A 25,471-nucleotide genomic window follows, 5' to 3' on the forward strand; every position below is an offset into this window, starting at 1 on the left:
TGTTTTTAGGTGGTGGGAATGGCCTCCTATAATTTTTCGCTATATTGTCTCTCTATAATGTTTATTATTCCACAGATGGCTGCAACAACGCTTCCTTTTGTTTATTCTCTCTTAAAGCCTACAAATAAGAAATACCAAAGAAAATTAAAACCTGGTCTTTAATCAAAGATTTTGACAGGCGCTTGGCTAAGTTTTCCAATTTCCTGCAAACCCAAATAATAACAGCTAAAGGCTGAAGCAGCGCTCACCTGCCTCCACGTGTTCAGAGCTTCAGAGCCGGAGTGCCATGCCCACATTATGGTGTGTGTGTGTGCACTACTAGCACACACCTTAACAGCGCCCGCCCGCGCGCGCACACACACACTTACACACACACAGCAGCCTCGGTCCCGGCTGACAGGCTGACTGCACCAGCAGCACCACCCGGTAAACACAGCCAGCCGTCGACTGACTGACTGAGAGCCGCAGCGCGCCGCATGGCTAACCAGCAGCAGCAGTGCCGCCTGCTAGTCCCGCTCGCAGTGCTGTTACTGGGAGTTGTGGGCATTCTTCTGCTCGCCATTAACAGTGAAGACATAGAGGAGCCTCCGCAGTACATGGTAACCCCTCTTATTCCAGTGTAATGTAATGAATGGGCGCGTTAGGGGCTCAGAAATAGCCGCAGTGTTGCTGCGTTTCGCCCGGCGTCAACCCAACAGGTTCGTTCACACGCTCCGAGCTCGAGCCTCTGTTTATTATGTTAAACACGAGCTACTGCTGCTGCCTGTGTGCTCCGGCTGTACACTGTATTTATTATACAGCCTGGGAAAAGTCTTGGCCACATTTCAGCTGTTTACAGCTCTTTACAACCTTCTAAAAGCATATTTATGCTACAACACGTACTGTTTAATTTTAAAATCTCATAAACGAGTCCTAGAGCTGCTTTAAAAGGCGCCAATTTCAACAAAAAACGACCTAACTAGTTAGCTAGTTAATCCTCAAAAGTTTTTAAAGCACCATTTTGCTTATTTTATTTTATCTTAGCAATGACTTTATTGCTGCACTTCACCTGTCAGAACTCTTAAAAAATTATTCTCTTCACTGCTGAAACTGAGCTAAAGGATAAAGCTGTTTCCATGTGGGTCAGCCAAACCTGACTTTTCCTGTAGCAGTTTTTTCCACTTTTCAAGAGATTTTTTTAAGGTGTAGGAAATCTGTAATTTCTCGAAAGAAAAGACTTCTACTTTTAATAGTTCCAGAGTTCACTGTGTTTCTGTGTTTTTTTTTTCTAGTTATGATAATGAAAGTGTGAATGTGCTGTAAGTGTGTAAATGCTGCAGTAGAGCATGCAGTCATTTTTAATTAAGCAATTTTCAAATCTGTTTTTTTTTTACTGTATACTCCTTTTTGTTTTTAGTTAATTTGTTTTTCTAAAAAACAACTTGGCACTTGGCGAGAACTCAACTTTCATTTTATTATGGTTTCCATCACTTTTATTACAGATATTTTGGTGGACATTAATGGGTTAACCCAATTGCTTCCCAACCCAATTGCTTATATGGGAATCTGGTCTCACATAAATATGTTTATTAAAAGGGAATGTTTTATACATGCTAAGCATTGTTCCTAAATGTTTCTGAAAAGTTCAGGTATGTCCAGTAAACTTGACAGGCTGAACGTTTCGGGAACCATATATTGTAACTTTGAGAGAACATTCTTCTAATATTTTTAAAACGCTAAGAAACACTGAATAAACATTCTTTTAACACCTTCCAAAAACGTTACAGCAATGTTACCAAAACGTTTTAAAGCTTTTTGTTAAAAAAACAACAAAAAAAATGTTTCTCTGTAATGTGTAAATGTGTATTCCACAGATTGCTGCAGCACTAGCACCAGGTTTTCCTTTTTTTTCTTTCTCCCTTTCATTCTTTCTTAAAGCCAAATATAAGGGGAAGAATACCAAAAACCTGGCCTCTAATCTAAGTCTTTGTTGCCCACAAATGCTTGGTTGTTTTCCCACTTCACCAAATAATGAAAGCTAAAGCAGCGAAGGAGCATGCCTCTCTCTCTCTCTCTCTCAGTACTGATGCATTTCGTTTAAAGGAGAAACTGTACTGAACAATATGACACACTGCTAATTAGGATTGATCAGTCTGTGCAAGCCTGCTGCACGTTTCACTTATATGTGCAATGTGCTATAAGCTTTTAAGTCTCAAAGTGAGTTTTTATTGCATAATGTATTATTAAACATTTTGAATTCTAATTGGTTCTGTTAGATGTTCATCAAACGTAAAACATTTTTACTCATTGGTTCCACACATAAAAATACATAAAAAATACCTTGCTTTGAAAGAAATTTGTGTCAGTGCCTTTTAGCATGTCCCGTGGTTGTGCCATAAATGCAGAACACACTTTCCCATGCAAAGAAGGGCTAATTAAATTCGATATTCAAATGCTTGACATGCAAAAATTCATCATCTTGCATGATAAGCAGTAGCCTCTGTGCTGCATAGTCTCTCTTTTGTTTTTAAGTGCCTCACTTGTGTCCTCTGGTCTTCATCCTGTATGTTTGAATGATGCTGCTGCCCTAGATTTCTCAGCATTGGCTGGTTTCCACCAGGCTGGCAAGAGAAAGGGAGAGTAGAGGAGAGGAGAGAAGGGGGGGGGGTGAATAATGGATGGACAATAGTTAATATATTTATTTTAATGACTCTGCATTCAAGCCTCATCAAGTTGAATCACTTCATTCCTCTCAGCTGGAAAGGCTTTTGTAAATGTCCTCTTTAAAGCACGCAGTTGAATTCAGGACAGACCGAGGGTTCTTTTACCTCGCCGTACCACTGCTTTTCAAAAGACCCAGAGCAGAACAGTAGGCCTTGCTGCCTGACCGATGGAACAGAATGTGTTGCCTCTGGCTGTGTGTGTGTGTGTTTTATGTGTATAAAAAAGGTACACTCCACCCTGACTCGGCTGTTGTGATCCTCTGGTGGGAAAGCGGCAGTGTTGAAAGAAGTGCTACAGTATTTATACTGAGACCACGATGGGAGTTCGTTGACAGGTGTGTGTGTGTGTGTGTGTGTGTGTGTGTTGGAGGTATGAAATGAAGACCACAACATAAGAAAACATCTCCAGCAGCAACACTAGAAAAAAAGGAGTGGCACAAGTTGTTTTGTGCAATTCAGACGTTAAGCCACACGTCTAGTCTTTTTATATATATATATATATATAGATATTGTGTATCCAGTACCAGTTAAAGTTTGGCCACACCTTCTTCTTTAATGTTTTGTTCTTTATTTTCTTATTTAATTTATTTACTACATTGTAGATTATTAGAAAATAAATGAAAACTATTAAGGGACACATATGGAATTACGTCGTGAACAGTATATATATATATATATATATATATATATATATATATATATATATATATATATATATATATATATATATATATATATATATATATAAAAGTGTTTGTTGTCCACAATCACAAATAGTGATTTGGGATGAGCTGGAGCTCCACAGTGTGAAGGAAAAGCAGCAACTATTGTTCAGCACCTCCAGGAACTCCTTCAAGATGCTAAGGAAACTATACCTCATTAATGCTACTTGGAAGAATTTTAAGTGTAAAAACATATTCTGGTTTGTTAAACTTTTTTGTTTAGCTTTTGTATAGTCTTTAAAATTAAATTTACACTGTTCATCATAAAAAAACATAGAAAACACACTGAATAAGAGGAGGATTGTCCAAATGTTTGACTAGTATTGTAGATATCAGCACGTTTGTGTTTAGTTGTGCATATGAAGTGTTTGTTCAAATATAATAACTCAGTTATTTAAGTTAATCTTTTGGAATTTTTTGTACGTTGTGTGTTCATTTGACCCCAGTATGAATTGTGAGCGTCAGTTTTATAAGAAGCTCATTTAAAAATATACCTTCTTTAAATAGAAATCTATTTACATTTGCATTTATAATCAACTGGCTACTCATTTTGCCATTATATGTAAAAATAAATAAAAAACATATTACGTTTTATGCAATACCACTTTTTCATGTCCAATAATGATACTGCAATTTTCACATTTGCTGATACTGATAGAGTATCGGATTGGCACACCCTTAATATTATACATTAAACGAAAGTGTTCAAGGTTTTCCTAATTAAAATCCTGTCTCTAATTGACCAAAATGACCACAAATTAGCAAAATCTCCATGTAGATAAAGTGTAGAGAAAGTTTCTGGCAGGGATGATTTATACAGCATTGGATTAAAACAAGACGAGACATTTAAAAGACGTGATAATTTATGAGCACTGAAGCCAAGTGGAAAGAATGTCCCACTGTCCTACATATACACTGATCTCCTGCAGCGAACAGTGTGTGTGTGTGTGTGTGTGTGTGTGTATAGGCCTATATAAGAGTAAACAGAGGGCTGGTACTCAGTGCAGAGAGCAGGAGGCAGACGTACGTTAAGCCAGAGGGAATCCTTGCGCAAACTCCAAACTCTGCTGACAGGGTGGAGAGCAGGTCTGTGAAGGGAACGAACGCTGTTCCCGCTGCCCCAGTCTGCATGTATTGTCTTGCCCATATTATCCTGCAGCCGTGCCGAGAAAACCCCCAGCATGCTGAATCAGCCCTACCCTTGAAAAATATATACACTGAGTAATTTGTTTCAGTGATTTCTTCTAATGAAAGGTTCCCAGAGCACTGAGCTGTATGGATTTGTTGTGGTGTCACTATGGAAAACCGTAACAAACAAACTGGTTTAGTGTGGTCTTGTGCATAAATATGACGATGAGATGATGAGATCTGGGTGATCTTATCACACTAGCTCTTTGACGTGGGGAGAGGGTTGTGTCAGATGCCACTGTGAGGCCAAACGAGGCAACCGCCCTGCAGGTGACTTGGGTTCAACAAATCCTCTTGTTGTCAGCTTTAATGATCTTGGCTTCTTCATTGGTTTTGCCGGTAGTTAGTTTCCCACAGTTTGCTCATTTTCTGTCTTTCCAAATTGCTTAAACACAGTTTTGTAAACTAGGCTAGTTTTGATCAAAGTACAGAACACAATTCACAAAACCACCCAACACCCAAACTGCACTATATCTCATATATCCTGCAAAATAAGGCACTTTGACCAAAACTACATATGGCATTATCAAAATCAAAATTTTGCACTAAATAAAACACACTTCATTTATATATTTTATTTTTGTCTAACCAGCTACACAATGTTGTAGAGCTGGGTGATTAATGGATTTTATCAATTAATTCGAATTTACAGTTAAGGATGATGTGTTTTTATGAAAATCGGTTTTCTCTGAGTTTTAATTTTCACCACCGACGCTCCCCTGAGCTTAGCCCCGCCCCTCTCTCCCGCACACAGCCCCGCCCCTCTCTCCCGCGCGCAAAAAAATGATTTATGTAATTTACGTAAAAATAGTTATTTTGAGACGTGACTGCCTATTTAAAAAGCAACAGAACTTGTTCATTTGTATAATTTCTAACATATTTAGAGTGTTTTTACCCCAATTTTTTTTTTAAATTGGTAATCCTTTACAGCTTCAAAAACATGTATTATGCAAATTAGGCGATGATGTCATTTTGCGACTTCTAGCGACTTTTAGGAGATTTTAGTAGGGGAAAAAATCCATTTAAATAGAAAATCGTATTTTTTTTTTTTTTTTTTTAATCGAATATATTTTTTTGGACCATATCGCCCAGCTCTACAATGTTGTACATAAAGAAAAGCATGTTTATTTTTGGTAAGCTTTACCATAATACTAAAATAATTTAAAATCTAGGAAATTTTCAGATACATACACACACTCATGCTGCTGTAGTTTTTAATTTCACCAAACAAGCCAGTACAACATATGCTTAGCAGATATACACTGCCTGGCCCAAAAAAAAATTGCCACCAAAAAACAAAGGGCACACACTCATTTTTCGTTGGGCCGCCTTTAGCTTTGCTGTGGCATTGTTTCGATAAGCTCCTGCAATGTCACAAGATTTATTTCAATCCAGTGTTGCTGGATTAATTTTTTACCAAGATCTTGCAGCAGCATTGATGATGGTAGAGTCTGACCACTGCACAAAACAGCTTTTCTCCATCCAGCACATCCCAAAGATTCTCAATCAGGTTAAGATCTGGACTCTGTGGTGAACTCTCTCTCTCAATCAATGTGTGAAAATAAAGATCTCATGCTCCCTGAATCACTCTTTCACAATTCCAGCACCATGAATCCTGACACTGTTCATCTTGTAATATGAAGAAAAAAATCCATTGATGGAATAAGCTGGTCTATATTCAGTATATTCAGGTATTTAGGTCAGCTGACCTCATTCTTTCAGCACATACTGTTGCTGAACCTAAACCTGCAGACCAACTGCAGCATCAACCCCAAATCATTTACTTACTTAAATCCAGGTGGAGACTTTTTTTCTTTTTTGGGCCAGGCAGTGTATTTACATTGGAGTGAATATTGGAGTGAATGCTCATAAAAACAGTAAACTGAAAAAAGAAAGAATATATATATATATATATATATATATATATATATAAAAAAGAGAACTCACTGTTTCTTTTTATAGAGCTTACCGGTAATTCCTGTTGAAGTGGTAACAATTAGGCATTGAGGTGTTTGGCAAGGTGGTAAATAGCACATATACTGGCCAATTAGCTCATGTTGTGTGATTTTGAATGGCAGTGTTTTGATATGGAAGCATGTAAAGTAATATCATATTGTTTTGTTCAGTGCATTCAAAAAGTGCTGTTTTGAATTGCAAAATGTGTTTAGAGTGTTGTAGACTCGAGAAGAGGTTATGTATGTGTGTCGGTTTATGTAATTGTGCTACAGATGTCGGTTTAGTGTGTTAGTAATTGGAGAAAAAAATAAGTGTGTGTGTGTGTGTGTGTGTGTGTGTGTGTTCCTTTCTAGTATGGCATCGTTCTGGATGCGGGATCTTCCCATACGGCGATGTTCATCTATAAATGGCCTGCAAACAAACAGAATGGCACCGGCATAGTCAGCCAGCACAGCGAGTGTGATGTAGATGGTAAGTGTGTGTGTATATCTTCAAATATGGTGTGGGCAAAAAGTTCTGCAATATATAGTGTGGTACGCACAAGTATTTTAGTATATTTTGCAGTATTTAGTGGAAATGCACCTAATATTTGGCCACCAAAATTATTCTGCTTTATTATACTGAATAATAAGTGTATTTCCATTCACTTAATTTACATAAGTCACATAAGTTCTCTTTATCAAACTTCTTAACCAGATTTTCTAGACTTTTAAACACTTTTAAACAAGATAAAAGACAAAGCTAGATATATACATTTATAAGTTACCAAACAGTGCTGTGAGCAGTTTCACATTTAATCTTTTTTTCTCAGTGTTATGTTTATTATTTTTTGCCAGATTTCACCAGGTTTCAGTGCACTCAGTGTCTCCAAGAATGGAGTAAAATTAATTATATTTGGCAGATATAATCTGCCTCGAAGATGCATGCAGTTGCATGCGTTTTTCCGATGAAATTCAAGTACAGACAACACTCCTGATGCACTCAGGAAAGCACAATACTAATGGCAGGTTAGAGCAGATTAACACCCCCCACCACCTTCACAGATCTTCAAACCGTTGTTTTTTTTCACACTTACTAAATTCTGCAGTCTGTGGCTGGCAGGAACCCAGTTTAACACCCTTGGTGTCTGGTTACCTTGCTAGTGTTGAGCTTAATAAAACGTAAAAGCTGTAAATGAATCTGCACAATAAGTCTGTGTTAAGTTTATTACAATTGAACCTAAACTTATTGCTGAGCTGTAAGTGTCTCTTAAATGACTACTAGGGGTGACTGACTGTCGTATGGTGTCATGGTTTCCCAGATCATCACATCAGCAGTTGGGCCAGTATGTGGCCTCACAAACTGTTGTTAGATCCCAAACAGCTCCGATATTTGTTGCGTAAGATAAAACCGTTCCAGTGTATAGCAGTTCAGTTTTCTTGATCACAACACCACTGCAAAAATAATTTTATCAAATTAAAAACCTCTGGAATATAATCAAGAGGAAGATGGATGATCACAAGCCATCAAACCAAGCTGAACTGCTTGAATTTTTGCACCAGGAGTAAAGGCATAAAGTTATCCAAAAGCAGTGTGTAAGATTGGTGGAGGAAAACATGCAAAGATGCATGAAAACTGCGATTAAAAAACAGGTTTATTCCACCAAATATTGATTTCTGAACACTTAAAACTTTATGAATATGAACTTATTTTCTTTTCATTATTTGAGGTCTGAAAGCTCTGCATCTTTTTTTGTTAATAAATGCTCTAAATGATAATAGTTTTATTTGGAATTTGGGAGAAATGTTATCTGTAGTTTATAGAATAAAACAACAATGTTCATTTTACTCAAACTTGTACCTATAAATAGCAAAATCAGAGAAACTGATTCAGAAACTGAAGTGCTCTTTTAATTTTTCCACAGCTGTGTAAGTAAGTGTAGAGAGAGATCTCTCATCAGGAGGCACACTACCCAAACGTGGCCTCTGGGAACCTGCTACTTAATATAGGAGTATACTATCCGTATAAAAAACATATAAGTTTAAAGTTAATATGGATGGAAAACGAGCTTAAAAGCAGACAATCCACACAGATGCTCATTTGGAAGCTGCCAGTTTCAGTTCATGTTTATAAGTGTGTTAAGCGAGTTGACAGCCTGTGCTGAGACATTAAAATTCATTTACGACTTTCACTTCCCTGGAAACGTGGGAGCTCAGATCCTCCTTTATTCACGCTAAAAACAAGCATAGCTATACAGAGGAGAAATGGAAAGTGCTCCTCTCTGGGTGAGGTTCCTGTTCTGTGGTGATGCCTTCAGGGTGCCATCTCAGGCTGTTCCTTGGGCAATGCAATTTAGGTTCCCCTTCACGCTAGTCTCGATTTATTAAAACCACAAAGCTCTGGCATATGCCGTGACACAGGCTGTGTCCTCTGCTTAGTGCTGACAAGTGATGTTTTTTAGCGGAAGCATCTGGCATTTAGGAGTGTGTCTCATTTCCTAGAACTTTTGAACTTCTTGATAGCCCTGGAAGGCAAATCGGGGGGCAAATAGTGGTCGATGGCAATGACTAAAGCACTGCACTGCATCTTTATAGTTAAATGTAGATTTTTATTTAACCTTTAGATAAATGGGTATTACCTAAATTAGAACAAATAACTGAATAAGAAAAAAATGCATGTCAGAAATGCACATTGAGGCACAATCTGATTCAGCCATTATTTGCTCTAATCAATTGACATTGATTTATTTAGATTTTGGTATTTTGATCAGTGTTGCTGTTCTTTTCTCAATCTTCCTGTGACTCAGTTATTTAATTTCATCTTTTGTATTTTCTTTTTGTATGTTGGGTTTATAAAAAAAAGGTTTATAAAAAGTTTTTTTTTTTTTTTAATACTTGCCTAATATACTTTTTTCTTAATGTACTTCCTTAATATACTAACATACTTATACGTGTAAAGTTTCTGAATCAGTTTCTCTGATTTTGCTTCTTATATGTTTAAGTAAAATGAACACTGTTGTTTTATTCTATAAACTACAGACAACATTTGTCCCAAATTCCAACTTTTAGAGCTTTCAGACCAAAGTTTTAAGAGTTCAGAAATCAATGTGTTGAAATAACCCTGGTTTTTACTCACAGTTTTCATGCATCTTGGCATGTTCCTCCTCTTGATTATATTCTAGAGGTTTTCAGTTTAGTAAAATCTAAGAAACTCGTCATTTTTAAGTGGTCTCTTATTTTTGCCAGAGCTGTATATAATTATCTATGTATATGTAATGTTATGTTTAATAATTATGGGTGCCATAAAACCACTTTTTCATGTCCAGTAATGATACTGTAACTGTCACTATATGTTTATTACCTGATACTGATAAAGTGTTCAGATCAGATTGGCACACCCCTATTAATATCCATTAAACAAAATTGTGGAACACGTGCAAATTGTGACAATGCACAGAGCTTCTAAATTAAAATCCTGTCTCTAATTGACAAAAACGTGTTTCCATCTTGTGTAATTTTTTGCTAAAAGAAAAGGATTTTACTAAAAATGTGCAAAACATGTAGAGAAAGTTAAGTTTCTGGCTGAGATAATTTATGCATTGTGGGACTGAAACAAGACAAGACATTCAAAAGACATGATCATTTATGAGAACTAAAGCCCAGATTTAGATTAAACTTAGATTTAACTTTAAATAATACGTTAGTGAAATGTTAAGTTGCATGCCTTAAAGTACTTAAATTACTACAATGGCATGTTAAAAGTCTTTGGACAGGACCTAATTTTTGCGCCTGTGACTTATAGAGGCTAAAATAAACTGCCCTAAGCTGCTCTGACAGGATATGTGTGCTTGTGTTACTGTATTTGCATTGAGAATTTTAGCCAGATGCTGCTGGTCATTATCATTGCCATCCACTTCACTGTAGGCTCTTCACTGTGGGTGGTAGTGCCTTCTTTGGTGTGTTCCCAATACTGTGGATTGAGGAATGTTAAATGCCTGCATCCATCTGGCACCCACTATCAGTTAACTCTCTTTACGCTGATAATTCACATCCTTTAAATGCTGTAAGTACACTCACCAGTGTTCAGCCTCACTCACAAGAGAACATGTCACTAATTACTAATACAAGTGTGGGCATTCCCAAGCCATACCCTGAGGTAACAAGTAGGGATTAGTCAGTTTACATACTGCTATTCCATGTACAGGGGTTGGACAGTGAAACTAAAACACCTGTAATTTTAGTGTGGGAGGTTTCATGGCTAAATTAGAGCAGCCTGGTGGCCAATCTTCATCAATTGCACATTATTGCACCAGTAAGAGCAGAGTGTGAAGGTTCAATTAGCAGGGTAAGAGCACAGTTCTGCTCAAAATATCACAATGCACACAACATCATGGGTGACCAGAGTTCAAAAGAGGACAGATTGCTGGTGCACATCTTGCTGGAGCATCTGTGACCAAGACAGCAAGTCTTTGTGATGCATCAAGAACCACGGTATCCAGGGTAATGTCAGCATACCACCAAGAAGGACCAACCACATCCAACAGGATTAACTGTGGACGCTGTAAGAGGAAGCTGTCTGAAAGGGATGTTCGGGTGCTAACCCGGATTATATCCAAAAAACATAAAACCACAGCTTCAATGTGCACCTCAACTCTCCTGTTTCCACCAGAACTGTCCGTTGGGACAATAAATTATTGTGGTCTAAAACCAGGTGTTTCAGTTTCATTGTCCAACCCCTGTAAGTATATTGTCTAGTTTTGATAATATAATTAATATAATTTTATTGTATATATAAAAGTGGTTTATACAGCCTATTTCAATAGTACTGGGTGTCTGCATGGATGCTTACATGTCTTAAGGGTTTCCCTGAAAGAATACACACTGAAAGTGTGATATCAAGAGTGAAAGATCATACCTGCATAAATGGTGAGTCATAAACTTGGCAGCAGTTGAAGCAGCAGATAAGCTGGTTGCCCTGTAGGTTGTGTGTAATCATGAAGATGTTTTTTCTTTTTTTTTTCTTTTTTTTTTTGTTGTAGGCGGAGGAATATCCAGCTATGCAGGCCAGAAAGGAGGTGCTGCCCGTAGCCTGGAGAAATGCATGGATCATGCCATTCAAAAGATTCCCAAAGTCAGACACCATCAAACTCCTATCTACCTTGGAGCTACAGCTGGCATGAGATTGCTGAAGTGAGTTACACAGCCTGGTTTCAGATATTTAGTGATCCCACTAATGTAGAGAAACAGGTGCATCTCAAAACATTATTGAGAAGAATGTAATTGAAAAGTTCCTTTATTTCAGTAATTCAGTTCATTATATAGATGTATTACACACAGAGTGATCTATTTTAAGCTTTTATTACTTTTACTGTTGATGATTATGGAGCTATGCCATCTGCTGGTGTTGATCCACTGTGTTTTATTATCAAGTCTAAAGTCAGTGCAGTTTTGTTTTCCCGAAAAATCTTACAGCACTTCATGCTTCCCTCTGCTACTGACAACTTTTATAGAGATGCTGATTTCATTTTCCAGCAGGACTTGGCACACTGTCCACACTGCCAAAAGTACCAATTGGTCTTATGTAATATTAAAATTTTCTGAGATACTGATTTTTGTGTTTTCTTTGGCTGTGAGCCATAATCAACTACAATAAAATAAATAAGCGCTTAAAATAAATCGCTCTGTGTGTAATGTTCTATCAGAGTTAATCTGATGGCTGCACAAAAAAAAAAAGCTAGGTCAGAACTGGTTGTAGCACAAACTAGCTTATGAAATCCACGTCAGTTAGCTTTGTGTAACATAGGAACAAAAAATACTTAGCAAGGAATTTTGATACATAGACATATCCTTTATTTTAAGTAGGAACTCATTTGAAAAGAGTACACTAACATTCCAGAGGTCATGGGACATTGCATTTCTTAAGTTGTTAAGTCATAGATGTTCATTGGGTGGTAATGATCGTGACCGGCGGCATCTGGTTAGAACTTTCCATGCTAACAGACAAGAGACACTGGCAAAAATCACATCCATGTTTAATGCAGGAGCCTCCATATTCATATCTTAGGGGTCAGTGCAGCCTTATTTAGCTTTCAGTAGTTATTTCTCGTTGTCTTAAAAAGATCTTTTCATGCCATGTTCACTCAGTAATTCTCAATTTAGCAATCTGGGATCCTTCTCAAATAGTAGAGCTACACATTTCTGGAAACTGGTGTGAAAGTTACTGTTTGAGCCAAATCCAGTCTACATAAATGACATTCTCATGCCAAATTTGTACGTTGTACTGGTAAAATTCTAAAGATTCATGCTTTTGTTCTCTACAGTATTTCTCAGCCCAAAGTTTCAGATGAGATTTTGAAGGAAGTCGGGGAAAAGCTGAAGACCTACCCATTTAGCTTCAAAGGTGCCACCATCTTAACTGGGCAAGAGGAAGGTGCATATGGCTGGGTCACTGTAAACTACTTGTTGGAAAACTTTATTAAGGTAAAGTTAACTAATTTAATAAAGAAAATAGAATACTTTTAGTCTGTTGTATTGGCTTTGGTTTAGATAACTCATTCTTGCACATTGTGAATTTTGTATACACACAGTTCTGTTTAGTCCTTCTTCATATCACTGAATTAGTGGTCTCTGAAGAAAGACAGGATTTTGGCTCTTGCTCATGAATATTCATACATGCAAACATATCGTCTCTGATTGGCTGATAGCACTACAGCAGAGAATGCAACCTACCTTGTTGAATCGTGCTTCCCAAGTGTATATTTAAGGTCTCAGTAAAACGCAGAATCCACCGGAGATCCGGTTTAAACCTATAGTTACTTACTACACAAGATAGCTAATGCAAACTAGCTGGTGTAAACAGAAGCTGTAAGCTTTTTCGCTAACGTGTCGTTTCTGCTCCAGCCCCACTTCAGCTCTGTCTGTGGGCAAGGCCATGAACTCACGGGTTGACGTAGACGGGGGAGACACAGAGAGACCTTAAGTATTTCACAAAAAAAAAGAAAAAGTGGATTTTAGCGGAAGGACAACTTTTTAAGCACTTGGAAATCAGGCCTAATTGTAATTTATTTATCAATAGTGATCTACTGTCATTTCAAGCTTTGCCTCTTCATATTTCCTGCAAACACAACAGTGCTTCTCTAAGCAACTGTCTAAACATCTAAACTAAATCTGAAAATGAAAGTTTAAGTGAAGACCACAAGGCAGGGCAAGGCTATTAGAAAAAAAAAGCTAAGTGCTTTCAGCCTGTGGTTTCTGTAATGCAGAATGTAAAAAGGCATAGCAGTTTAGAGGAAATGGGGTGGTCAAGATGAGCATCTAGAAGACCATTAAAACTGCTCGTATGCTGGTGGGGGAGGCGGAAAACCTCAGGCAGCCCTGCTGTGTCTGATCAACGTGTACCAGCTCAACACACACTAACAATTCATACACCACCACCACCATGCCAGTAGTCACTGCAGTGCTGATAATAATGACCCACCACCCAAACAATAGTATTAGCTGCTCTGTGGTGGTCTATCCTGTAGGGTCCTGACCATTGAATGTGGACACAATGAGGTAGTCATAATATTATGGCTGAATTATGTATTGCTATATAAATTAAGAAGTGTATTGAATTGTCCCAGTATCATTTTAGCGCTACTCTTTTGCCCGTTCTCTCCTGACCTTGCTCTCCTTCTCTCACCAGTATGGTTTTGTAGGTCACTGGCTGTCCCCGGGCAAGAAGACGGTTGGTGCACTAGATTTCGGTGGAGCTTCCACTCAGATTACCTTCGAGACCAAAGAAAAGGTGGAGAACGTGGAAAACCTGATGAGTCTACGGCTGTACGGCAGAGATTACCACATATACACCCAGAGCTTCTTATGTTACGGCAGGGACCAGATGTTACGCAAGCTGCTGGCTCACTTGGTTGAGGTAAACACAGGGATCTGGGTATACCACAGCTGTCAGCCACACCTGTAAACACAGTAAATAATAGGCAGCAGAGTTCATTGAAAATTTACTCTTATTTGGGGAATAATAGGGAATAATTGGTGTATTTGTATTAAAGACAGGAAGTATTGCACTGACCTGACCATGGGATAAGTCATGGGACAGCAATGGGACAATATACTAATCATGAAGTGTTCCCTTAGGGCAGGGGTTGGTAATTAAGTTGTCTTCCAAGCCATTACGTGGCAGGCCACAAAAAAAAAATCTGTTTTAGAAAAATTAAGTGTAATGGAGTGCTACAGACTATTAGCTCTCCAGCCCAGAGGGTTGTTGAACCCAATTGCAGAATCTCAAAGCAGGTAAACCCAAAAAGAAAGGAAAAAATAAATAAATAACATGAATTGGGACACGGCTTGGGAAAAACACCCTTATAAGGAGTTGGGGAGCCCAAGAACGGGCGGAAAAAACGAGAACGAGTGGAAACTAAAGTCCTGCCGAGCGCGACAGTGAGACAGGAGAGGAATGTAAACATCTGGCCCGCAGGCTGCCTACTGCTGACTCCTGCCTTAGATGATGACTTTTTTTTATTGATTTTTTTTTATTTTTTATTATGATTATTTTTATTACAGGGACTTTTAAATGTGTATAAGTTGTAATGTGTTATCTTGTCAACACTGGCCAGCATGCTCATGTCAATGCAATGTTTGAGCAAAGCCTGATAGTAGGATATTCCATTTCTGAAGCTGTGGACAGTTAAGTGAGTGGTAATGATGGTGACTGGCAGTGTCTGGCTGGAATTGTCCGTTTGAGCAGACTGTGAAGAAACTCTGGCAAAAATCACATACACATTCAGTTCAGAAGACCCAACATAATTATCTCACATGTCAGTGTTGCAATCTGTAGTTTCCATGGGACATGTCATTTGGCATCTCAGTGTAAAGTGGTGGGGGACAATTTTACCCTTACCCTAAGTGTATTTGAACAGCTAAGTAAGACTGGGCAGTATATTATAGATGTTGATATTGGAGATTTGAATTAAAGAGGTATAACAAGATATGACAAATTACCACAGTTCAACAATTAATGGTGTTGCCAATAAATATGGGTACCTGCATAGTACTATACATTATTTTTATATTGTTACAAATCATATATATATATATATATATATATACGATTATTCTTAAAAAGAAGATTAATCAGAATTCTATTGTTATTAAGCAGATCTTTTTTTAATCGTCTGACATCATTATTATTTATTTATTTATTATTTATTATTTAATAACAATAGAATTCTGATTAATCTTCTTTTTAAGAATAATCGTTTAATAATGGATATTTAAATGAAAATAAAATAATCAATGGTGCATTGCTACATGATAAAAACAAAAGTATTGGCCTAATCACAATAGAATAAACTTTTTAAAAATTATATTTAAATGTACAATAATAATTATTGTATTGGCATTATGAAATTATATTTAAATTAGTGTTAGCTGCATGTTCCACCTTTGGAAAAAAAATTGAAAAATAAACCGCAAGCTGATACCAGCAGCTGTTTAGAACTCTAAATGAATGCTAAAAATCTGCTAATATGTCACCAGGCTCTGTAAAATGAGTAAATCACAAGAGGAAATTCTGGCCAAATTTTGTAACGTGATTAATGTTGAGGTAATCTTGAGAAAATAACATTAATGCATTCAATTTTACTGATTATTTACACGTGTTAATGACTGCATATATATTTAATTTTTGTCCTAAAGGAGTATTTAGTTCCTTCCAAACCTTTGTGCTGGTTATTGTAGCTTATTACTAATACTGGAAGGTTACAAGTGCCTGTTAGCATTATGCTAAACAGCTGTATTTGCACCAGACAACCATATTGACCCCAAACAAGTCTGGTGTCTATAGATTATAGTATTCAACAGTGTTGCACTGGAGCTACGAAGCTAATGAAGCTAAAATGAATGGAAGCTACCTGTACAGCCACCTGTTAGCATTGTGCAAATTTCTAAACTGTATTGAGTTGTTATGTAATCTTAACCCAACTTGTGTTTTTGAGAAGAGTGATACATTGTCAGAAACATGAGGTAACACATCATGGATTAAGGCAAAAGAGCGATGACTTGCAATTTGCGCAATGCTAACTAATAAGTGGTCGGTCTAGAAGCTCCAGTGCTGAACTCAGTAGGTGCAATCTTTGGACACCAAACAGACTAAGCTAAGCCATTAAGTCCCATAGGCTCACGCTAGACTCACGAGTCTCGCAGCTCTTTTTTCTGTGTTTTTGTCTCTCAGTGATTGTAAATATTGTGGGATTTCACACTCGCTAAGCAAACAAACAGAAGAAAGTTTGGTTTGAGAGAATGCTGCCATGCTGCTGAGAGTCTGCCAGCACTGCCTCTTCAAATTAAGGGCCAGAATGTGTTGTGTTTACACTAGATAGCAGAATAAACGCTAAGCAAGACTGATCAGTGATAAACAGCCCAGATACACAACACATTCTCCCAAAGGCAGCTTTAAATTTGAGTACATAAGTTTAACTACAGGAATTTAGTATTTTGTAAAGTTTGCAGCTGTAAAGAGGGCAGGTTTAGGGATACAACGATAAGCCATAACTAGAGCTGGACAACATGACAATATTCTAAATTTTTACTTATCACAGTATTTTTTTTTTTTTTTTTTATCATATTAAAGACTGTCAGTGCTTACAGAAAACTGACTCACCTGTACATTTCATTACAGAGAGCATAATTGAACTGTACTGTGTGTGGAAAAGTATTTGGATAAGGTTTTTTTTTTTCTGTTGCTAGAGCTGGGCAATTTGATGATATTTTATTCTATCGTAATAAATTTTCTTTTTTTAGGCATATCCAGAAAATCATCTGTCAAAAGCGCTAATTCAACTGTGTATTTCAAAATGGAGAGCATAATTAATCCAGTTTAGTTAGATGAACTTCAATATGTTGCAATATATTCAGTTTGAGATATTGAGTATTTGAATAGGGTTTTTTAAAGGATCTATGTTGGACATATTGATTATATTATTAGTGCATAAAGAACACTGATCCAACTGTACATTTTACAGTGGAGGGCCTAGTTAGCTGTAGCATTAGCACTACTGATTAGAGAAGGGAAAACATGACTGGGTCACAGCATCCCCAAAACTTCAGGCAGGTCTTTATGTGGGCTGTTCTCTGTATGCAGTGGTCAGTACCTATTAAATGTGGTACAAAAAAGGACACAAATAAATTGCTTCAAGCCAGCATCGCATAGCATCAGGCTTAACAATCTGGGGTTTTCTGTTCATGGACAATTCTAGCCAGATGTTGCAGGTCACGATAATTACAACAACACTGTCCACTGTGGGTGGTAATACATTCTATGACATATACTCAGTACACACAGGACACTGTCCAACTCCTAATAATTCCCATTACTTTGTCAGTCTTTTTTTTTTTCTTTATTTGTTTTTAAGCCCTGCCACTATGAGCAGAGGGTCGCAGGTTCAACCCCCGCTCATACAGCTTTGCCATCAAGCTGCCGGTGCTCTCTCCGGATGGGTAGATGGCGCTCTCTCCCCACATCACTCCTAGGGTGAAGTCTGCAGCACAGGGCATCTGTGAGCTGATGTATGGGAACTGAGTTTTTTCTTTTTTCCTCCGAGCGCGCTGTGATGCTGCTCGGCAATGCTGCATCAGCAGCAGCTAGAAAAAACAAGCGGAGTCTGACTTCACATGTATCGGAGGAAGCATGTGTTAGTCTTCACCCTCCTGGTGTGTTGGGGCATCACTAGTGATGGGGGAGTCCTAATGAGTGGGTTGGGTTATTGGCTGTGTAAATTGGGGAGAAAATGGGAAAAAAAAAAAAAATAAAAGGATAAAAAAAAAAAACACTTCATGATCAGTTTACATATTGCTATCCCATTTTCATGTCAGTGTGAAATCAGGTCAGTTTTTTTTTAGTATGTTTTCCATGTTTTATTGAACTGCTTTCTTTCTCTCCTTGTGTTTTTCTCTCTTAGACTCAGGGCTCAAACGATACAATAATCCATCCTTGCTACCCGGCAGATTACAATGTGTCCATCACGCTGGATAATGTGTTTGATACTCCATGCACAGCAGACAGTAAACCCTCTCCCTATAATGCTGGTAAAAAACTGCAAATACAAGGCTCTGGAAACTACCAGCACTGCCTGGGAAACATGTCCCATATCTTCTCATTCCAGACCTGCACTTATTCCAAGTGCTCCTTTAACGGCGTCTTCCAGCCCAACGTCAGCGGCAACTTCATGGTAGGAGTGCTTTCTGTGATTACGTTATGTGTAATGACTGAAATGAAAGCATTACAAATACTGAACACGTTTTTTCTTTCTTTTTTTTGCATGTTTTTATAAAGAAAAATCCACTTTTAACAGCCTAAATGTATTTTGTCTTTTTTTCCCCAAGAAAATATATATAACTACAATGTAAAGACTTTTTAAAATGTAAAGACCATTTTTTTTTATATCGCAGCAGACAAACTTTCAAAGCACATTACACTTCCCAAAAGCAGTGCAATTTATTCATAAATTTGCATCATTAGTGCTATTTTAAACATGAATGTATCTCTGCAGTACTAATTTATATACGATAGACATTCATCTCACTAGTGCTATTTAATTCAGATATGACCACAGAATCGAAAGTATAATAAGAATATCATGGTATTGAAATTCTAATCATAGTTTATTTTAGTAGCTCTATTCTAATCATTTAGTTACCTCAGAAGGTCAATTTTAACCATGTATTTAACTCAGTAGTGCTATTCAAATCATAAATTTGCCTTAAACACCAGTTCTACTCAAGTCACATGTGGAATTTCCACAGAAAAAGGAAGCTAGTCTTTTTGTTAACAAACAAATGCTAAGGTCAAGTTACCTCATGTAATGTTACCATTATAGCAATGTACAGCTCATATCTTTCAGCTGAAAAAAAAACAAACAGTTTATAAAGTGGTAAAAAACTAAGTAACTGATACTAAGCTTGATAAGGGATACTTAATAATTTATGTTTTGTTTAATTAATGTATATAGTATTTATAATATGTATTTTTTTTACAGCAGAGAGGCCTATGCCAGTTTTAGATTAGTCTATGGTCAGTCATTGGTTTGATTCATCAAATTTACAATATTATATTTAAGATACATGTGATGCAAAGTGATAAAGTGATACAAGCTGTAATACACCACATTAGGCACTAATGGACAAATTTAAATAATTTTATTAAGATATATTTGTAATGCCATCTAGTGGCTTTTTTGGTAGCAGCAGTGTACACTATTAAAATAATTTAATAAAAAAAAAAAAAATACAGGAACAGTCATGTACAAAATAATAGAACAATTAGAGCCTTAACAAACTGAACTCTATCCTACTATAACATTTAAACATGAAAAATAAGACTTTAAGACTTTTTCAGTCCCTGAGAATGACAAGTTTTTCTTTTTTTAACAAAGATATATTATTAACTTTATCTGAGAGAAAGATGTTCCTTAAGGTACCAAAACTATGAACATATTTGAGGCTACACAAAACAACTGTTATTTTTATATTTTCAAGTTTTTCTTTAAGAAGATGAGAATGTCCACATTCTCTGGAGAAAGAGCTGCTCTTTGAGCTTCAGTGTGCTGCGCCATTTGCGGGAGGGATCGTCGATCCTCTTTTTGACTTCGATGCTCGAGACATAATTTTGATCGATTTCGATGGAATATCGAAATCGTGACACCCCTAGTAAATAGAGTGTAAAAATGAACTTAAACCTGCCGTTTGCTGACTCTCCCTGACGGTGTCCCACATTCCCTGTCGGCTCCGTATACAGCAGTGGTCTGAAACGCAAAATTACCTTCCTTCCTCTGCTGAAAAAAGTTCTAACATTAGAAGAAACACTGCAGTTTGACTTAAATTAAAAGCGTCATTATCTGTACAAACACTAACAGTGCTTTTTGCCATTGTCTGTTGCCAAATATTCAGTGCGTGCCTAAAACTGACTTGGACTAGATTTGACAATTGCCTCCCTTCGACTGTAAAAATGCAGCATGAATGCTGTCGTCTCTCAGGCCTCGGGAAACGCTAATGTCTCGCTGGTCTTTTCAGTCCAGGCTTCAAAACAGTATTAATGTCTGCTAAAATCTGGTGAATGCAGAGGCAGCGGTGATGTTAAGTGACACCGACAAGCGGAACAGTATTAGCTCAAAGCAGCTCTGAAGTTTTGACCCGCAGGATCCTTTGGTCACACCGCATGTCATCATAGTTCTTAGGTGATTATGCAATCTTGCTTTTTGCTTGATTGTGATCGTCTGGTACCGTTTCCTTCCTTCTTACGCAAACCCATTTGCCCCTCAGCCCTGGTTCTCTAGTTTTTGTCATCAAGTTGTTTTTGTTTGGTAGCTGTCTCTCTATCTGTCTGTCTGTTTTTCATTGTTTGTTTTCTCCTTGTCCTGCATCTCTTCAGGTTGCTGATGATTTTGCGAAGTTGAATCAAATTCTTAAAAAAAAAAAAAAAATTGCCTAAAAAAGGGCAAAAACAGCGCTTTTATTGTTTATCTGATTGTGGTTGTGTACAGTGCAGCGAGTGAACGAGAGAGCTGACAAATGAAAAGTTAATTTTTAAACATTAATCGCACAAATTACACAAAATGAAGCATTTAGCTTTAAATATCTTTAAATAAAAGGTTACTAAGTTTGCTACCTCTAAACAAACAGGCTGTTTTCCAGCTGAAAAACACTAGCTGTACAGGACTAGGATAGTAATGCTAACAGAGTCAACTTAGCTTTAGCATTTGTTTGTATACCAAAATTGTCCCTTACATGTGATTTGAGTAGCGCTGCTGAGGTAAATTCAGTTTTAGAATATATATATGCTCTGGAAAAAAATTTAGAGATCAATTCAGTTTCTGAATCAGTTTCTCTGATTTTGCTATTTAAAGGTTTATGTTTGAGTAAAATGAATGTTTTATTCTATAAACTACAGACAACATTTTTTCCCAAATTCCCAAAATGATGTCATTTAGAGCATTTATATGCAGAAAATGAGAAATGGCTGAAATAACAAAACAAAAAGATGCAGAGCTTTCAGACCTTAAATAATGCAAAGAAAACAAGTTCATATTCAGTTTGGTGGATTAACGCTGGTTTGTAATCACAGTTTTTATGCACCTTGGCATGATCTCCTCCACCAGTCTTACACACTGCTTTTGGATAATTTTATGCCTTTACTCCTGGTGCAAAACTTCAAGCAGTTCAGCTTGGTTTGATGCATTGTGATTATATTACAGAGGTTTTTAATTTGATAAAATCAAAGATACTCATCATTTCTTAGTGGTCTCTTATTTTTTTGAGCATTTTATCGGACAGGTTTTAGGATTTTGCATACATGTTCTTAAGTAGGCTAAAATACAGGCTTTTTGTAATTCTTTAATAAATCAATCGGTTAATTTATTTATTTATTAAATATTATCTTTATAAAACATTAAACAGTAAAAAAAATGTTTATATTGAAGTATTTACTCTGTAAGAACTTAATAAACATGCACAGAAAGGTGTCTGTTGAAGGGTTGTGAAATTTTATAGCCGTTGTCAACAATTCTTAATACATTTGTCAGTGACACTGCATGCATACAGTAACCACTAATATGGGCCTAGGGGAAATGCTAACTTGTCTGTTAATAAGGTTCATAATGAAGTACTCTCTCTTTCCCTCCCTCTCTCTCTCCCTCCTTTCCTTCCTCCCAGGCATTTGCTGCCTTCTTCTACATCCATTCTTTCCTGAAGAGCACCACCGGGATCACTGTCACTTCTCCCTCGCTCCTGGAGGAGGCAGCCATCACCGTCTGCAACATGAGCTTCCACGAGGTACTGCCCTGCTGTGCTAATTCTGTCTCTGCTATTCTGAGATGGGGTTCTCTGTATTTCAGCGTTACACTGCTAATGATTTCATCTCACTCGCATGTAAGATGAAGGTATACAGTACAAGTCAAATGTTTGGACAGACCTTTTCTCATTCAAGCCTTTTCTTTCTTTTATGATTTCAATGTAAATTTAACATTGAAAACTATAGTAAAGCTATACAGAAACACAGGGAAAATGATTCTGTAAACCAAAGTTTTGAACAAACCAGAATATGTTTTATATTTTAGCTCTGAGAACAGATTTGCAGATTTTACTGAAAGCTGGTTGTCTTGTTTGCCCTGTATTTTACCTCATTTAAACAGCAGTTGGACCTGGAACACTCCTTTAAACTTTGTGAACTTCTACTGTGAATGGGCGGAGCTAAAACTACAATGTTTGTGTGGCTTTACAAAAGCATTGTATTTAAAGCATTTGCATGTATAAACTCTATAAAAAAGTAAGTAATATGATTTAGCACCATGTAGTATTTGGGTAAAATGTAAAAACACAGTTTAACAGGGTTTCAGTACTAAAGCCAACTTTTATTTTGAATTTGGTGTTTCATAGTTTGAACTCTTTAAAATAGGCCTTATCTAAAATCCTTAGATGAATGAATGGAACCTTGCAGTAGAAGAACAGACGCATTTGGATTGAGCCGAATTTAAAATTCAACATCCGTCCTGTTATAAATTTTACATGCTCTATTTCTGCTAATAGAGGAAATCAATATGAGCTACATTGACTTGATTGGCAGCTCCTTGATGTCCTGGACTAATGCTCTCTCTCTCATTTCTCTCTTTCTGTCTCATTCTCTCTCTCTCTCTCTCTCTCTCTCGATCTCTCTCTCTCTCTATATATATATATATATCAATTAAAGATGCTACAGAAGGTTCCAGAGCAGCAGTCCCGTCTGCAGGACTACTGTGCAGCCACGGTCTTCATGAAGGTGCTGCTGCTTAAAGGCTATGGCTTTGATCGTCTCAGTTTTCCACAGATCTCCTTCCAGAAGAAGGTAAGCCTGGGGCACAGAGTACTGTATATCACACTACTCAGGGGAAACATTGTAATGTGCAAAATGGTTACCTGCATGTGATCTACTTAACATCTCCTAAAATATCATTTAGAAATGGACCTATCTGTGCTCCACATATGAATGTCTTCATTTTATTGTAATTGCCAGGTTGGACATGCTTTTCAGAATGTAGGCTAATATTTTATACAAGCAAATAAAGCAATTGAACCAAATGAACTCCTAAATATATATTGTCGCTTTTCAGTGAAAACAAGTATCTCCAAAACAGCAACTTTTAAAGGAGAGAGGAAAAAATAATCTAAACTTTCAATGGAAGTCAATGTAAAAAGAGTTTATTTTAGGTCATTTTGAAGAGTTTCTATTGGTCCATTTACCAAGAAATTTAGGCACAGTGTAAGGGACAGTTTGTGTGTTGAAATTCTGTAGTAAATAGCTATTTTATTAAACGCGAGGAGACGAAACTCAAAGATGTCAGTTCAGACGGGACTAAAATTACTGGAGGACCACGAAGTTTAGTGAAAAACAGTAGATAATTCAGCCTGTAATTTTCACAAAATACATGGTCGTTCTTGACTGTAATAAAATCACAGGGGACCCCCATAAAAGAGAAAATTACCCCAGAACCCTCGAGAAACTAAAACAGGTCCTCCTGTTCTTTTTTTTTTTTTAATTGCAGTCCGGATGCAAGAGTTTAATCACTGAGTTGAAGTATGAAATATTTTTCACAGACGTCCCCCTGAGAAACAAATCCCGTCCAGACAGGGCTTTAGTTTAGGTACCAGTAATAAAAACAAAAATATACTCTGAAGCAAACAACCTAAACTGAGAACCCTGTGGACTTTTTTCACCTATAGTTGGTTGGTTCTAGTCCTAGTCAGTTAACCAGTTTGTATATTTTTAGTTTTTTCCTCCTTGGTTTAGTTAAGTGCTCCAAAATGCTTCATAACAAACCATATGTAAACATCCTCTCCGCTAATTGGTCAGACCTGTCGTGGGCAGGACAAGAAAGTAAATACAGAAAAAAGGTCCTGTTCTCTTGAGTACTGTATGTTTCTGTAATAACCTTAACAGTATACCAGCTTAAACTGGCAACAGGTATTGGTTATAGGTATCTTAAAACTAAGGAGTATAGCTAATAGATGCATTTCTTTAAACTGTAGTAATGCTCATAAATGACTCGTTTTTATGTTTTTTTTTCAGGCTGGTGAAACCTCAGTTGGCTGGGCTCTGGGTTACATGCTGAGTCTGAGCAGCCTCCTGCCAGCCGAGAGCGTGTCCCTGAGGAAGGCTCTGAGTCCTGGAGCCTGGAACACGCTCATCTTCCTCTTCAGTGTTGCACTCTTCATTGCACTTGTGTCTGTCTGTATGATCATGTTTCGCAAGAAGAAAGGAAGTGATGGGATGCTGTAATAGCAGCTATAGCAGAGCTATAATGTGGCGAGCCTTCCTTCCTTTAATGCACTGAAGAAACAGAAGAAACATGTCAGTGTTTTAATCAAGTGTTCAAGTTAATAGAGAGAAAGATACAAACAAGGTACATGAGAGAAACAGAAACACTGATTCTGTACAAACAAGTGCTACTTAAAAAAAGTATATTACTGTTATTAGTTTTTAAATCAAATGTTAATGTTAAACATTGGCAGAGGTCATCGGAATGCGCACAAGGCTTGTTGTAACTGCTGTAATATTTTCTCAGTTCTAATACATATTCAGGGTGCTTTTTTCCCTCTCTATAACAGGCTGGACGCATGTTTTGGATGCTAGCAAATGTCGGTAGCATATGTTACATGTTTACAATACTTATTTTTTTTAACGAATTGTCAGTTGAATATTTTGTATATATGGAAAAAAACTATTCAGGGATGACGTGTTTTATACACTGAAAATCATGAAGATGTAAACTTGTGGTACTACTGAAGAATAAAAAAATGATTTTCATAAATTTAGTTGACTTTTTTTTTTTTTTTTTTTAACTCTCCTCTTAATTAATTGACACATGAAAATGTCTGATTTTGAATAATCCCAGTAGTATAG

The 25,471-nt window shown here is 37.0% G+C and overlaps 1 protein-coding gene and 1 long non-coding RNA gene across 2 annotated transcripts in view; both read left to right on the forward strand.

Moving 5' to 3' along the window:
* Positions 1–25,471, forward strand: part of LOC125786990 (uncharacterized) — a 234,285-nt gene that overhangs the window by 193,935 nt on the left and 14,879 nt on the right. The window lies entirely within an intron of this gene.
* On the forward strand, positions 361–25,379 carry LOC103024136 (ectonucleoside triphosphate diphosphohydrolase 2). The gene is made up of 9 exons (XM_007230486.4): positions 361–599; positions 6,922–7,039; positions 11,586–11,736; positions 12,867–13,026; positions 14,231–14,458; positions 18,501–18,770; positions 22,249–22,368; positions 23,282–23,416; positions 24,638–25,379. The coding sequence occupies exons 1-9, from the start codon at positions 477–479 to the stop codon at positions 24,845–24,847; spliced, it is 1,515 nt and encodes a 504-aa protein (XP_007230548.3). The 5' UTR covers positions 361–476; the 3' UTR covers positions 24,848–25,379.

The sequence above is a fragment of the Astyanax mexicanus genome, chromosome 22 (genome assembly GCF_023375975.1).
Source record: "Astyanax mexicanus isolate ESR-SI-001 chromosome 22, AstMex3_surface, whole genome shotgun sequence".
Classification (NCBI taxonomy): Eukaryota; Metazoa; Chordata; class Actinopteri; order Characiformes; family Acestrorhamphidae; genus Astyanax; species Astyanax mexicanus.

Excerpts from the sequence above, each read along its gene's own strand:
- LOC103024136 (XM_007230486.4), top strand. The coding sequence starts at position 477 with ATGGCTAACCAGCAGCAGCAGTGCCGCCTGCTAGTCCCGCTCGCAGTG. Across the intron at positions 600-6,921 it reads AGGAGCCTCCGCAGTACATG|TATGGCATCGTTCTGGATGC; the intron begins GTAACCCCTCTT and ends GTTCCTTTCTAG. Across the intron at positions 18,771-22,248 it reads ACGTCAGCGGCAACTTCATG|GCATTTGCTGCCTTCTTCTA; the intron begins GTAGGAGTGCTT and ends CCTTCCTCCCAG.